Source organism: Eptesicus fuscus, chromosome 7 (assembly GCF_027574615.1).
Source record: "Eptesicus fuscus isolate TK198812 chromosome 7, DD_ASM_mEF_20220401, whole genome shotgun sequence".
Taxonomy (NCBI): domain Eukaryota; kingdom Metazoa; phylum Chordata; class Mammalia; order Chiroptera; family Vespertilionidae; genus Eptesicus; species Eptesicus fuscus.
Window position 1 is genome coordinate 92,273,832 of NC_072479.1, and position 15,876 is coordinate 92,289,707.

A 15,876-nucleotide genomic window follows, 5' to 3' on the forward strand; every position below is an offset into this window, starting at 1 on the left:
GGACAGTCAACCTTGGAATGTGGTCCATTCTCATTCAAGAACTGCCTATTATCATGGAAAGATTAACAACCCTGTTGCCCAAACAATGGAGTTCCATCCCACCCTGCATTGCCTAACAGCATATTTGTAATTCAGGGTAGTTGGATTGTACAGTAGGATGGGCAATGGAGGGGAATGAGACTGAAGAGACCTCATACCTAATACCATGCTGAGTATGGTTTTGCACTTTATTCTACATAATTGTCACTGTCTGAACACTATCCGAACACACACACACACACACACACACACACACACACACACACAGCTGGTTTGCAACAGGGGTTAGAAGAAGGTTGCAGTAGCGAGTCAAACTTTGAAGTAAAGGACAAATTCGAAGTGGGCGAAAAGTATTTAGCAGCGTCCACTCTTCGATCTCGCCATGACTTTTCTAAATGGGTTAGGCTGGAACGCCTAGTACTGACTCTGGCTGAAGAGCCGGTGGCTGGGCCGTCTCCCGCTTCCGGCGTCCTCCGTTGCTAAGGGATACAGGAAGCGCGCCCTTAAGCTCCACCCCTGCGAACCGCAGAGTGCCGGAAGAAAACGTGAGAAGGGTCGGAAAGAGACAGGAAAGGCATTGGGTTTCGTGCTAAAATGACGACGTTGGTGCTGGATAACGGAGCCTACAACGCCAAAATCGGTTACAGCCACGAGAATGTCTCGTAAGTGCTCGTTTTTACCGAGGAGCAAGGCACTTAGGCCTGGCAGCTTCACTCACCGCGCTTCACCTTTGGGACGTCCGTGCAGGGCCCCCGCCCCCGCGCGGCCTGAAGCTGAGCCCCAGGGATGCTCTCGTGGGAGCGAGGTGGTCGGGAAGCTTTGAACTGGAATTTAGATGTTAATTTTGGGCTGTGGGGCCCCGGAAGTGGGACGTGTGTTTTGTTTTTTGTCACCGGAAATTGCTCTGTACCGAAGGGTTCCAGAGAAGCGGTTCGGGGGAGCCAGGTGGGGTCCGTTTACACAGATCTGCAGGAGTCGTGGGCAAATGCGTTTTCTTGGAGACGCGATTATAGCTTGCTTCATATCCTCAGAGGGTTTTATGACCCCAAAATGTAAAAACCACGGTCTTAGTAGCTGGAGAATTCGAAAGCTTGTGTCTTAAGCCCTTCGAAGTGCTCATTGGCGGACCTGCTCCATTATACTAGTAGAGTCAATTAAACAAATACTACCATAGCATATATCAAATACTGTATATGTGTTTGCATAAAGAATAAACAGATTTAAAGACACGCTTTTCTTCTGTCATTCACAGAGGGGTGTGTATTTCTTTTCCTTTACGTTTTCTTTTGAAAAAGGACAATTGAACTGCTCAGGAATGTAAATTGTTAGTCTTCTGGAAAATATTTAGGCATGTGTATCATTGTTTTTATTCTTTGACTCAGCAGTTACCAGTTATCTAAGGAATCCATTAGAGATGCTTGAGAAGAGTAAATACTGGATGCTCTGAATTATTTATAGCCACTGTGTGTGGTAGCAAAAATTAAGGAAGGATGCTAAATAATCAAGAATTCCAGATTTATTAAAATTGTAGTACAACCATAAGATTGATTACAATGCAGCTTTAAAAAATCATGTATTTAAACAGAGAAAAACCTGTGCTGATAATGGATCTAGTTTGTCTTCCTAAATAGATTGTAAGCTCATGGTGGACACAACCACATTTACAAGTACTACTTCCTACTTCTGTACCCAAAGCATCTTACTGATTGAAAATTTTGACTTTATGGCAACTTGATGTTATGGCCAGAATTTTGAACTTGTACTAGTAAACTTTTTACCAGAATTTTATTTAAAATTTATGAATTAAAGCCAGAAAGACCAGGAACTTTACCTAGATGCCCTTTTATCTGTGTGGTGGCAGGACCAATACCCACCTGTAAGGGTCTCTTGAGGAGTATTTGAGAAAGAAAAAGCATCCAGTATATAACCTGGTATGTACTAGAGCCCTGGGGGGTGAGGGGAGGGAAAGACACTTTTTATTATGTGAAGACAATGAGAAACACTGGTTTTGGATATTTTTCTGGCATCCAGGGTGGTGGTGAAGTAAAAGTATTTATAGCAACTAAGTATTTAGGGAATAATTATATTATTTGATTCTTTGTTTATAGGGTTATTCCTAACTGTCAGTTCAGGTCAAAAACAGCACGTCTTAAAACTTTTACTGCTAACCAGATAGAAGAAATAAAGGACCCTTCTGGACTCTTTTATATCCTTCCTTTTCAGAAGGTAATTCAATTATATGCCATTTCTAGCATTATAGACCCAAATTTAAAGATAACTTTAAATGTGTATGTAAGATTTTGCATGTATGGAAATACTTTTAGATTTCTAAAAAATGTCATTTAGGTGCTCTCCCTCCCGGGAGCACACGCAGGCCTTCCCCTTCCCCTTCCTGGCCCAGGCATGTTACCATCAGCTTCCTCACTCCCAAGCTCCGAGGGCCCTTCCTTTACTCCCATCACTTGTTTCCTAAGCCATTACTTCTAGGAATTACTTTTTCTGCCTTTGTAATTTACTTAATAAATGTTCTTTTGCAAAAATAAAAATAAAAAATGCCATTAAAATTTTCTTTTTTTAAAAAATGTTTTTATTGATTTTTAAAGAGAGAGGAAGGGAGAGGGAAAGAAATTCACTGTGAGAGCAGAACCTGATCTGCTGCCTTCTGCACACCCCCTACTGGGGATTGAACCTGTAACCTGAATGTGCCATGACCAGGAATGAACTGGCAACCTTTTTTTTTTTTTCGTGCACTGGCTATTGCCCAACCAACAGAGCTACACCGGCCAGAGCTAAATGTTAAACAAGATCTTATTAAAACCAAAACTTGAAATTAAAGTGTCCTATTAAAAATAAATGACCGCCCTGGCCAGTGGGCTCAGTGGTTAGAGCATTGGCCCTCACAATGAAGGGTCTCGGGTTTGATTCTCAGTCAAGATCATGTACCTGGGTTTCAGATTCTGTCCCCCTCCCTCCCCCCAGTTGAGGTGTGTGCAGGAGGCGACTAACCAATGTTTCTCTCTCACTCTCCCCCTCCTTCCCTTGCACTCTCTAAAAATCAATGGAAAAAATATCCTCGCATGAAGATTAACAAAATAAAAATAAAATAAAATAAATACCATGCCATGCCATGCCATGCCATGCCCTGGCTGGGTAGCTCAGTTTGTTAGAGTGTTGTCTCAATATGCCAATGTGGTGGGTTTGATCCCGGTGAGGGCACAACAAGAATCAACCAATGAATGCATAAATAAATGGAACAGCAAATCAGTGTTTCCTTTTCCCTCTCTCATCTCTCTCTCCCCCCCAAATAAAAAAAATAAATAAATGAATAAATAACCAACCATGATTTAGTTACTGATTGTGGGTATGGGTACTGAATTTTACTTGTTTGTGTTAAAGCTAAATGAGATGAACACATTAAAGAAAATAAGCACAGAGAAGCATTTGTACTTGTTACATCTTTTGAACCCTTGACACTTTGTTAATTTGTAATTTTTTGAACTTTTAAAAGGAGAAAAACATAATTAGTTTGAAATTCAAACATCATTAGACTGGTGAAGGTAATCATAAAGAGATAGAAATCAGCAATTTAGAATATATTAATCTGACTTTTTTTAATTGTTCAAATATTTTTGATGATTAAACTTATTTAAAAATTTTTTAGGGTTACTTGGTGAATTGGGATGTTCAAAGACAAGTTTGGGATTACCTTTTTGGAAAAGAAATGTATCAGGTAACAAGCTGGAGTATGTATTCAGATTTATTTCCAAGTCTTATTCAAATGAAAAATTAGAGTTTATATTTTAAGGTTTATAAACTTTTGAATATGCTTCAGATATATGTTTATGTCACTTAATATTCTGTGCGTGGCTTTGATTTTCTAAATAATAAGTAAGTGCAAGTGAATAGAATTTCCATATTAAAGTGGAATTTGAGGTTGATAAGAGATACTCTGTATGAAACTCAAGATTAAAAGTTTACTTCAGATTTCTATTATTAGACCAATTCAGTATCTTATTTTTATTTTCACAATAAAATATTTTTGCCTAAATATATGAATGTGTGAATATTACAATATGAGAAATTTGTGCTTGTAATGCCTATAGTGTGACTTTAAGTATATAGAGAAAATGTTCAAATGTTAATGCTGCTTAAGAATGGGTGGTAGAGAATTATGTACACATTAAATATCCTTAAGCTTCTAGCCTTTTAACATTTAAAAGCAAAATAACAATAGCTCCAATGCTTATAGTTATTCATTACTTTTGCATAATTATATTTAAACAATTTCATAGTACCATTTTTTAAAAATATTTTTTTAAATTTAATATATTTTATTGATTTTTCACAGAGAGGAAGGGAGAGGGATAGAGAGCTAGAAACATCGATGAGAGAGAGACATCGACCAGCCGCCTCCTGCACACCCCCCACTGGGGGATGTGCCCGCAACCAATGTACATGCCCTTGACCGGAATCTAACCTGGGACCTTCCAGTCCACAGACCGATGCTCTATCCACTGAGCCAAACTGGTTTCGGCAATAGTACCATTTTGTTCATGCTACTATTAAGACAGCTAAAATTGAATAATAGTTAAAGTGCATGAATTCTGTTACCAGACTTCCTGCGTTCAAAGCCTAGGTCGCTAACTAGTTGTATGAACCTTGGTAACTTATTCAACTTTCTCAGGTGCCTCCCTTTGCTCACCTATTGACTGAGTATAATAAGAGCTGTCTCCTAGGATTATTGTGAGTTTCAAATAAGTCTGTTTATATATGTGAAATATGTTTGTAATTATAGCACAAAGTTATAAAGCTTTTGGGATTTTTTTTTCTCTTTTAGGTTGATTTTTTAGATACTAATATTATTATCACAGAACCATATTTTAACTTTACTTCTATTCAAGAATCAATGAATGAGATCCTATTTGAAGAATACCAGTTCCAAGCAGTATTAAGAGTAAATGGTGAGTTAAAGTTTTGGTTGAAATTGAGTTATGTGAATATGGATATGAATAGGGTAAATGAGCACTTAAAATCCAAGAATATTCTTTCAGATTTGAAAAATATAAAACATGGAATTTCAAAACTAGATGGACCCTTAGAGATTAGTTAGTCAGACTTCTTTCATTTTATCTTTTACTTGTATAATATTTTACCCTAGTGAAGTTACTAGCCATGTGTATCTAATCTCTGAAAGATTATTGTTTCTGAGGTAGTTATCTTTTCTGTTACAGGTAAGCTTGCTATTATAATTATTACTAGTAGCCCTGCACACGAATCCGTGCACCAGTAACTCACCAGTAGCTCACTGCCTCCCTCCAGTAGCTCTCTGCCTGCTGCCCTGCTCTCCTGTAGCTCTCCCCACCCCCCTAATAGCTTGCTGCCCTGCCCCCTCCTGTAGCTCTCTGCTGCCCGCTTGTAGCCAGTAGCTCTATGCCACCCTCCTGTAGCTCTTCGCCCGCTGCCCCGCCCTCCTGTAGCTCCCTCTGCCCCTTTGCCCCCCCCCTCATAGCTTGCTGCCCTGCCCCCTCCTGTAGCTCTCTGCCGCCTGCAGCTCTCAGCTGCCTGCTTGTAGCTCGCTGCCCCACCCTCCTGCTGATCCATGATCTGGTCGTTATGCGGTCAGTCATTACACTTCACGGCGTAACAACCATTTGCATATTACATCTTTATTATATAGGATTGATTGAAAAAATGTTAATAGACTGCCAACATAGATTCTGTCAAGGAGTAAGTTTATTAAAGGTTAGAATTACATTAATGGTCGTACAATGAATGTACTCAGATATTTAGCTTTCAGAATTAAAGTCTGTATAAAGCAACATTTATATATATATATATATATATATATATATATATATATATATATGTGTGTGTGTGTGTGTGTGTGTGTGTATATATATATATATATATATATATATATATATATATATGCCTAAACGACTGGTTGACTGGTCACTATGATGCGCACTGACCACCAGGGGAAAGACGCTCAATGCAGGAGCTGCCCCCTGGTGGTCAGTGCGCTCCCACAGGGGGAGCGTCTCTCAGCCAGAAGCCAGGCTCACAGCTGGCGAGCCCAGCTGCAGTGGCGGTGGTGGGAGCCTCTCCCGACTCTGTGGTAATGCTATGGTAATGCTACCGAGCAGCAGGTGCAGCAGGTGCAGCCGACCGGGATAAGCGTGAGTGGTGCAGCACCCGGCCTCGGCTCAGGCTCCTCCCTGGCCGCCTGCCGCTTGGCGCTCGGCTACATCCCTCAGGGGATGTTCAACTGCCAGTTTAGGCCCCATCCCCACAGGCCAGGGGATTGCAAGAGGGCGCAAACCAGGCTGAGGGACACCTCCTCCCCCCAATGCACGAAATCATGCACTGGTCCTCTAGTACTAAGAGCAGAATTCTGGTTAAGAGCAGAATCTCTAGAACAGTGTTCTCAACAAAGGTGATTTTGCTCCTCAGGGGACTTTTGGCAGTGTCTGGAGACATTTTCGGTTGTCTAGTGGGTAGAGGACACAGATGCTGCTAAACATCTTACAATGCACAGGACAGCCCTAACAGCAAGGAATATTCTGGCCTAAAATGTCAATATTTTCAAGGTTGAGAAGCTCACACTGCATAGGTTTGAATCTTGGCTCTGGTTGGTTCTAATTGTATGACTCTGGGCCATTGTTTAACTTCTGTGTGCTGCAGTTTCTGTAAAATGGGATTGTTGTGAGATTTAAAGCACACATACTCAATGGGGTTTAGTGTAGTGTCCAACATGTAATGAATGCTCAGTAAAATTATCTGCTGTTAAAATAATTTTATAAGCTATGAAATGAATATTTACCTTTAAAAATTGATCACAAATTTGTATTTACCACAAAAAGTGATATTTGAAAGTTTAAACACTATAAAGAACTTTTGACAGTTAGGAATACAATAAGTTAACATTTTTCTTACAAACAAAAGAAAACATTTGTCTTTGCCTTAGTTTCTACCTTTCTTTATTGCTTTAAAATAGTTATAATGTTTCTTTTTCTCTTTACCTTTTTTTTTAATAGCTGGGGCTCTCAGTGCACATAGGTATTTCCGAGATAACCCTTCCGAATTATGCTGTATCATTGTTGATAGTGGGTACTCCTTTACACATATAGTGCCTTATTGTAGAAGTAAAAAGAAAAAAGAAGCAATTATTCGGTGAGTTGCATTTAATTTTTATGTTATTTTTTAGAATAAAACTGAAAAATGTGCAATAAACTGATCCAAATTTCCATTCTCCTTTTTTAGGATAAATGTGGGAGGGAAACTCCTAACCAATCATCTAAAGGAGATCATATCTTATAGGTAATACTTAACTTTTATTCTTTGGGAGGATGGGATGCTGGCAAGAAGTTTTTCAAGCAACTTAAAATTATTCTTTACCTTTAGTTGTAACTTCAGGAGGCATTTCTATATGATTAGTGCTTAAAAAGCTGTATCACATATATAAATACTAACGATGTTTAAATCGAAAAGCTTTCTAGCATTTAAAATGGTATTGTCCACTAAAAAAGACATTCCCCAATTCTACAGAATTTAATATATCAATATTTTAAAATGATAAATGTTGTACATGTGCATTGTAAAACAAATTTAAAATGTGTATAAGGAGACTGGCTGGCGTGGCTGAGTGGTTGATCATCGACCTTTGAATTAGGAGGTCACAGTTCAATTCCTGGTCAGGGCACATGCTGTGTTGTGGGCTCGATCCCCAGTGTGGGGCATACAGGAGGCAGCTGAGCAATGATTCTCTCTCATCGTTGATGTTTTTATCTCTTCCTCTCCCTTCCTCTCTGAAGTTAATAAAAATATACTTTAAAAAAGCAATAAAACTAAGATAAACATAAACCTGAAACAAATATGACAGGATTATTTTCTTTATTAATTACAGGCTCTTATTAACCCATAAGAAAGGTATCCTTAGTTAGATAATTCTCAGAAAACAAATGGTCAGTGGCACAGATAGGTGATCACTAGAGAGTTACGTGCAAAGGGTATATATGGATAATTCTCAGACATAAAAAAAATGTTAAACACCTCTAGAAATTACAGATTTAATTCAAATCCTTATCAGTTATTTGTTTAGGAGCTGGGGATACATGAGTTAACAAAATAGACAAGAACTCCTCTTCCTCATGGCACTTCTTAGAGAAAATGCACATTAAAATATTTAACAATTCACATTTATGGAACTTTTTCAAAAGATGATGTAGATTTGTGATATGGGCACTCTCTATTTGCTGCTGATCGGAGCACAACTTGAAATAACTTTTCTGGTAAACAATTTGGCAGTGTACCAAGAGACTAAGTATTTCGTATTCTGTGTTCTAGAGTATGAATAAATAATCATAATAATCAGAGATATAGATAAAAGTACTATATTTCATTACTCCTAAGTTGTATGTTTTTTTACATTTTAACCTTTGAAATTGAGGTGAATCTTTCAGTCGTTGGTACCTTAGAATTGTATTAGTTTAATTAGCATTTTTTTCTTTTCATTGGTACATTTGTGCATCTTGGAGAAGGTGGAATATGGTGTATATGACTATGTTGTTAAAACAAAAGCAAAAAGATAGAAGTAATAATTATTATTTAAAAAATATATATATATATTTTAAAATATATTTTTATTGGCTTTTTATAGAAAGGAAGGGAGAGGGACAGAGAGTTAGAAACATCCATCACCTGCCTCCTGCACATCCCCTACTGGGGCTCGAGCCCACAACTAAGGTACATGCCCTCGACTGGAATTGAACCTGGGATTTCCCCCCGCCACCGCCCAGTCCATGGCCTGATGCTCTATCCACTGAGCCAAACCAGTCAGGGCTTAAAATAAATTTTTATTGATTTCAGAGAGGAAGGGAGAGGGAGCGAGAGATAGAAACATCAATGATGAGAGAGAATCATTGGTTGGCTGCCTCCTGCACGACTTCTACTAGGACCAGAATCAAACCTGGGACCTTTCAGTCCGCTGGCTGACACTGTAGTACCCACTATCAACAATGTCGAGTCAAACCGGCTAAGGCAGAAGCAATAATTATTTATTGAGTACAGGGTCTGTGCTAAACACTTTATATATATGATTAGAATGATAAACTTATAGCTATGTTAAATTGGCAATATTACCTTTTTAGAGTTGAAGAGTTGGAGTCCTAAAAAGACAAAGTAACTTGGCTACTAATTTGGGATTAAACCTAAGTCTCTGGCTCCTAAGTCCATGTTTATAAACACCCAGGTATCTTTCCTCCCTGATCTAAACTTCCAACATTAGGAACATCGACAAATACATTTTAATAGATCACTCTGATTGGATATTTTAGAGCAATAAGAAATAATTTTTAAAGAGTATGTGATAGCATAAGAAAATGTTCATGAGATCATGTTTAGTCTAAAACATAAAAAGTAAACATGTATATAATCTATATACACAAAAAATATTCAAAGGAAGTAACCTTACATTTTTGTTTTTACAAATCTTTATACATTAAACCTGTGTTATTTTTTTATTTACTCATCAAATATTTACTAAGCATCCATTACATGCCAGGTACTGTGTGCTGACTCACAATACTTTTGTAATCAGAAAAGAAAGTGCAAAGAGTTAAAAGCAAGATTCTATTCAGAATGGTTGGAGGAAAAAGTTTGCTCTTTAATTGGGTAAACCTTACCCCTTAACACGTTTTCAGTTTCCTTTAAACTGGACTTATATTTGCCTTTAGAGGGATAATGTGGAGATAAAATAAAATAATGGAAATAGGATGGGGCTGGGTGGTGGTGGGCAAAGGAGGGGAAAATGGGGGACATGTGCAAGTGTCAACAATAAAAGTTTTAAGTAAAAAATAATAACAAATAAGTATTTCATAAAGTTACAAATATTTTACACATTCAAGAATTTACTATTTTAAAAAATTAGTTACCTAAAAATTTAATTCCAGAAAAAAATATTTAAAATGATCATTAAAAGTTATTTAAATCTTTTCCATATCATTTTTTAAATATGTTTTTGAGAGAGAGAAAGAGAACATCTATTGGCTGCTTCCTGCACCCCTTCCCCTGGATGGGATCTAGACCACCCCCCAGGCATGTGTCCTAATCAGGGATGGAACCGAACCGATGACCTTTCGGTGCACAGGACAGTGCTCAACCAACTGAGCTATACCAGTCGGGGTCTTTTCCATTTTAAATTTTTATTTCTTTTTAGGCAGTTACATGTTATGGATGAAACACACGTGATTAATCAAGTGAAAGAAGATGTATGCTATGTGTCTCAGGATTTTTATAGAGATATGGATATTGCCAAGTATGTATAATGGTAATCTAAGAATTGGGAAGTTGATTCTTGGGAATGCTATCCATAGTTAAAATATTTCATAAGTTTCTATTTTGTTTTCCAGGTTGAAAGGAGAAGAAAATACAGTAATGATAGACTATGTTTTGCCTGACTTTAGTACAATTAAAAAGGGCTTTTGTAAGGTAATTTGAAAAATCCTCATTATATTTCTTCAAGTGACTACCTCAGTTAGATTTGAAAAGCATCCAGCTGGGATTGTGGAGTCTTAACAGAATTGTTGATGGCTGCCCTCCTGGTGGCCATTTTTCCAGGCACAAGTGCATAAATGAATAATAAATGTCTCACTAAAGTTATTTAGAAAAAGAACTGTCAGCTGAATGACAAATCTGGAGATAAACAGAAGTTGGTTATTTGCCTGTTAGGAATATTGATACAGTTGACCCAGGACTGAATTGTTGATATTTCTTTTTACATATTTTAAGTATTTTTATACCTATATAGAGGATTAGGATATACTCTATTATGGGAGGAAAATTGCATATCTGAGTCAAATGAAGTGAATGTCTATAACTGAATTTAGAAAAGCTGATGATTCTTAGTAAAATTGAGATGGAATATTATTTTAATGATGTAGAATGTTGTAGAAGGAGGTTTTTCCCCCCCTAATTCCTCAAGAACACAGCTCACAGATGGGTGGGTTAGCAATAACAAGAATTTCAGTGGTAATGCCCATATATTTGCTTAAGTCATTTGGAAACAGATTTTTAAATAGAGATTGAATAAATAATAAATGTAAAGATGTAGGCTTTTTGCACAAGGGAAAGGGAATATCCTAATAGAATGAACCACAGTATTCAATAAGCAATAGGGGAGTGAAAGTAGATAACGGAAGAAACATAAGACAGTAAGTGTTTTCTATTGAGAGTATGTTCTTTGTTCTCTGGAAATCACAATCAGTCTACTATTATAAGTAGTTTATGACGTTTCCTCTCATCTGTTCTTTTCTTTCTGTTTTAAAATGTGTGGAATAAAGCCGGACTATCTTTGGGAGAATAGCTATGTTAACGTCACTAATTATTTATTTGTGTAGTTTAGGCAACAGGAGAGAAAACTACTTATTTCTAACTTTTGAGAACCTGAAACTTCCAAGAACATGTTAATATATTAGTATTACATATTACTAAATGTTATTCATCATGTGAGCTAGATAATGTAGTAAACATTTTATCTTTTGCTTTAAGCCAAGGGAAGAGATGGTGTTAAGTGGAAAATATAAATCTGGGGAACAAATTCTTCGTCTGGCCAATGAAAGATTTGCTGTTCCGGAAATACTCTTTAATCCTTCTGATATAGGAATTCAGGAAATGGGAATTCCAGAAGCTGTTGTCTATTCAATTCAGAACTTACCTGAAGGTACATAGTTAAAATACTGAGTAGTAATGATATTTTTACAAAACCTTATGTGAACTTGAGAAGTCATCTGTTTCTTCCAAATAATTTCAGGAAATAGCAAGTCTTTTATTTGTAGAGATTTCTAGATCCAATAATATACTTGAGTAATTCTTTATTGGTCCCAGATTTTACATCTCCTATGGGAAAAGTCATTATGGTCCACTTAAGCTTGAAGAAATTCTTCTCTCCAGGAGTATTATATTTATTTTAGAAAAAGTTTTAATGTAACCCACCTTTGCACAGAACATGACTTTATAACTTAGCAACTTAATGGCTTTCAGCTGTTGGTAGGATTGGTTTATTCTTTTTGTTATATTTGGATTGATATAATTTTAATGAGATTGAAGTATGATACTTTGGAGTGATGTCTGGGTTCTCCAGAAGCATGATTAAACTAATATTCTCGAGTGTTAGAGTACTTTTATATCTTGAAAATGTCTTCCTAGTTCATAAGGAAGGAACACTAGGCATTGGAGAAAACCTAGCATATGCAACATCCTTTCCTTTCGATATATTAAAAAAAGGAAAAATGAAAAAGAAAGTCAATAATGCCAACAGCTAATATAATTATTTCACAACTATTTTCATATTAATATTTCATATTAATTTCACACTTTATATAAAGTTATAGTCATGAGGTATGCAACATTTTATACTATACTCCTTTAACGTCATGCCAGGAGACTCTGTCAATATATACTCATTCCTTGTTTTGTGCTGGTACTCGGTATTGTAATTCTTTTTTTTTAAAAAAATACATTTGTATTGATTTCAGAGCGGGAGAGAGAAAGAGAAACATCAATGATGAGAGAAAATCATTGATCGGCTGCCTCCTGCACACCCCCCACTGGGGATCGAGCCTGCAATCAGGGCATGTGCCCCTGATCAGAATCGAACCTGGGACCCTTCAGTCCTCAGGCTGATGCTCTGTTCACTGAGCCAAACCAGCTAGGGCTCAGTATTGTAATTCTTGATAAGTGTCCCTGGGGTGCTGAGTAGGCTTTTAATACTGGCTAACCATATGGCACTTAATGTTTACCATCATGTAACTTTAATGAGTGCAAAACAAGATCCTTTCTTTAAATATTATTATAGATTATGAGTATTTTTCACTATTAAGTATTGCACAATACTTACACAAATACCTGTCTGAGTGAGATAGTATGAAGTTAAAATGTAATGAAGGACCTCCTTTTCATCTTTCACTAGCTCAGTCTCAACCTACACAAAGATCCCTTCCATTTTAGGGAAGAACAATTATAAATATCAAATGTCCGCTAGTAGAATGTTACTGATATATGTATAGCTTATAGTAAGTAGCCCATAGTTCAGCCCCTCACCTTAGCATTTGTTCAATATCTAGAGGTCATATTTCTGTTTAATATATCTATTTATCTATAATATAATTATAAAATCTCAGAAATTATAATTTATATGGTTATAAAAATATTATACAATTTCCCAACCAGTACCTGTAACCCTAATTGCTTTTACCTAAGCCCTCATCCTTATTGTTCCATAAAGATAGGTAAACAGATTTTCTAATGTCTTTTTTCTCTCCATTCTCCTTTTATTTCTTTTAAAGAAATGCAGCCGCATTTTTTTAGGAACATTGTTTTGACAGGAGGAAATTCCCTTTTCCCAGGATTTAGGGATCGGGTTTACTCAGAAGTTCGATGTCTCACTCCAACAGATTATGATGTTTCTGTTGTGCTACCTGAAAAGTAAGTGTTGGCTCATATAGACACAAAACATGGTAGACTGTAGATCAAGTGGACTGTGGATAAAGCAGACTTGAGTTTAAAACCTGGTTCTTTCATGTTGGCAGGTTTATGTCACCTTTGGGATCCTTATTTTCCTTTGCTCAAAAATTGAAGTGATAGCCCTGGCTGGTGCAGTAGTTAGAGCATCGGCCCACACACTGAAGGGTCTCAGGTTCAATTCCTGGTCATGTTCCTTGGTTTCGGGTTCACTCCCTCCCACCCCCACCCCCCACCAGTTGGAGCTCATTTGAGAGGCAACCAATTGATATGTTTCTCTCACATCGATGTTTCTCTCTCTCTTCCTCTCTCTCTTGCCCCTTCTCTCCTTCTGCCTCTCCCTCCCCCCCCCCCCCCTTTCTTCCACGCTCTCTGAGTAAAGCAATGAAAAACATATCCTCAGGTGAGGATTAACAACAACAACAACAAAATTGAAGTGACAAACCTTCCATTTAAGTAGATTCAGTGTTATGAAGTATGTTAAGTGCCCACCATAATGATTAGAACATGATGGGCACTTGGTTAATATGAGATCACTTCCCTATAGTAAGTCAGTCTTCTTTCCTAAGAGTTTTTATAGGCAAAGCAATTGGTTATTATCTGTTTGAGTTATCTGAAGTGTGTCATTTCCTGAGAGTTTCAAGTATAGAAATTTAAGAATTTACCCATTGAGATAAGTTATGTCCATGCATAAGTTTTTTTGGGATGTTTTAAGATAATTTAAAATATTTTAAATTAACTTTTAAATGTAATCAGTTTTTCTTAAATTCAAACTGTTTTATATATATTCCCCTACCCCGTTTTATGAGAAAAAGCAAATATCATTTCTACTTTACTGGTAAAAAAATTAAGGCAGAATTTTAGAGCTGTAAGGAAGGCTTACACATCATCCTGTCCAATGCTCTTACTTTGTAAATAAAAAAGCAAGGACTCATAAGTTGGCAAAGGCTTTACAGTGAGTTGATAGCAGTGACCAAATCAAAACCCAGTTCTCTTTACCTGGAGGCAGGAGTTCTTACCAAATATACATCTAATAATTGCTTCCTCCCAGGTTTTAAGTGGCAGAGACCCCACATATCTGACTTAATTTTAGAGTTTTGTTTTAAAGCTAAAGTAGAAATTTTCAAAACTTACAGCAGGCCCTCATCTGATTACTTATTTCATAGCTATCAGGTAAAAGAATAAACTACCATTAGATATTGAAATGATTTTTATCATCATTGATATTCATATACTCTTTTTACAGTATGAAGCATACTGGATTTTTATCCTGCATTTTATTATAGTTATTTATTTCTTTGTTTTAATCCTCTTCGTAGGGTATGCATATTGATCTTAGAGGGGGAATGAGAGAGAGAGAAAGATTATTTTCTTTCTGAGTTTGCTTTAGTCCTATGAAGTTTCTGATTATTTTCACACTTTAATGACTTTCTGTTGGGTAGTGACTGCTACATTTTAGTGACTAATTAATGTTTTTGCCTTTTAGTTTTATAAGATCACCTGGATTCATTTATGTTACCTTTATTTTTAGCCCTATTACTTATGCCTGGGAAGGAGGAAAATTGATATCAGAGAATGATGATTTTGAAGATATGGTGGTAACAAGAGAAGATTATGAAGAAAATGGACATAGCATCTGTGAAGAGAAATTTGATATTTAAGAAACATTTCTGAAAGTTTTGACTGGTTCCGAGAAAGGTTTAATTTAAACGTTCTTTTTAAAGGTTAAGGATCTGTGCTACCTTTTATCTTAAGAAAAAGACTTGAACTTATGTAAATACTTTGATCTAGGGGTAATTTTCAAAGGTTTCTCAGCTAGGTTACTAAATGAACTGTAACTCAGCCCCTATTTTCATTTAGGAGCTAGATTACTATAACAATGCTTATGCTGTTTCTGAGAGTAGGTTCTCTTTCATTAGAAGATGAAAGAGTGAATGCATTTTAGGTTTAATTCTTCATAGTTGAAAGCAGAGACTTAACTGTCTCACTGGTCAATTTTCCTTAGGAGGTAGTTTTGTGTGACTGTGACTAGGAATTGGCCAAAGTGTTTTCAGTCTGGTATGATTTCTGTCTTAGAACTAAGTATTTTACTTTAAATTTGTCATTCTTATTTGTATATACTAAAGTTGTAAAGACCATTCTTATGTGTGTTTAATGTTTATTTTTTACTTAGAGTAAGTTTGAAAATGTGGAGAGTAAAGCCAATTTACTAAAGTGTTTCTGGTCACTACTATGTTGGCAGAAATGTATTCACTCATAAAAATACCGCACAATTTTGGGGGATTGAAATAAATTTGAAGCTAACTTGGGGTTGTTCAA

General features: G+C 36.5%; 1 protein-coding gene across 2 annotated transcripts; it reads left to right on the forward strand.

The window, feature by feature from the left end:
- Window positions 1-539: 539 nt before the first annotated feature.
- Window positions 540-15,876, forward strand: ACTR6 (actin related protein 6). Of its 2 annotated transcripts, XM_008144777.3 has the most exons (11): window positions 540-701; window positions 2,148-2,265; window positions 3,701-3,769; window positions 4,877-5,000; window positions 7,077-7,212; window positions 7,303-7,359; window positions 10,256-10,354; window positions 10,449-10,527; window positions 11,587-11,758; window positions 13,383-13,521; window positions 15,089-15,876. In XM_008144777.3, the coding sequence occupies exons 1-11, from the start codon at window positions 634-636 to the stop codon at window positions 15,216-15,218; spliced, it is 1,191 nt and encodes a 396-aa protein (XP_008142999.1). In that variant the 5' UTR covers window positions 540-633; the 3' UTR covers window positions 15,219-15,876. The 2 variants fall into 2 exon arrangements, with proteins under 2 accessions (XP_008142999.1, XP_054575374.1); XM_054719399.1 differs by lacking the exon at window positions 3,701-3,769.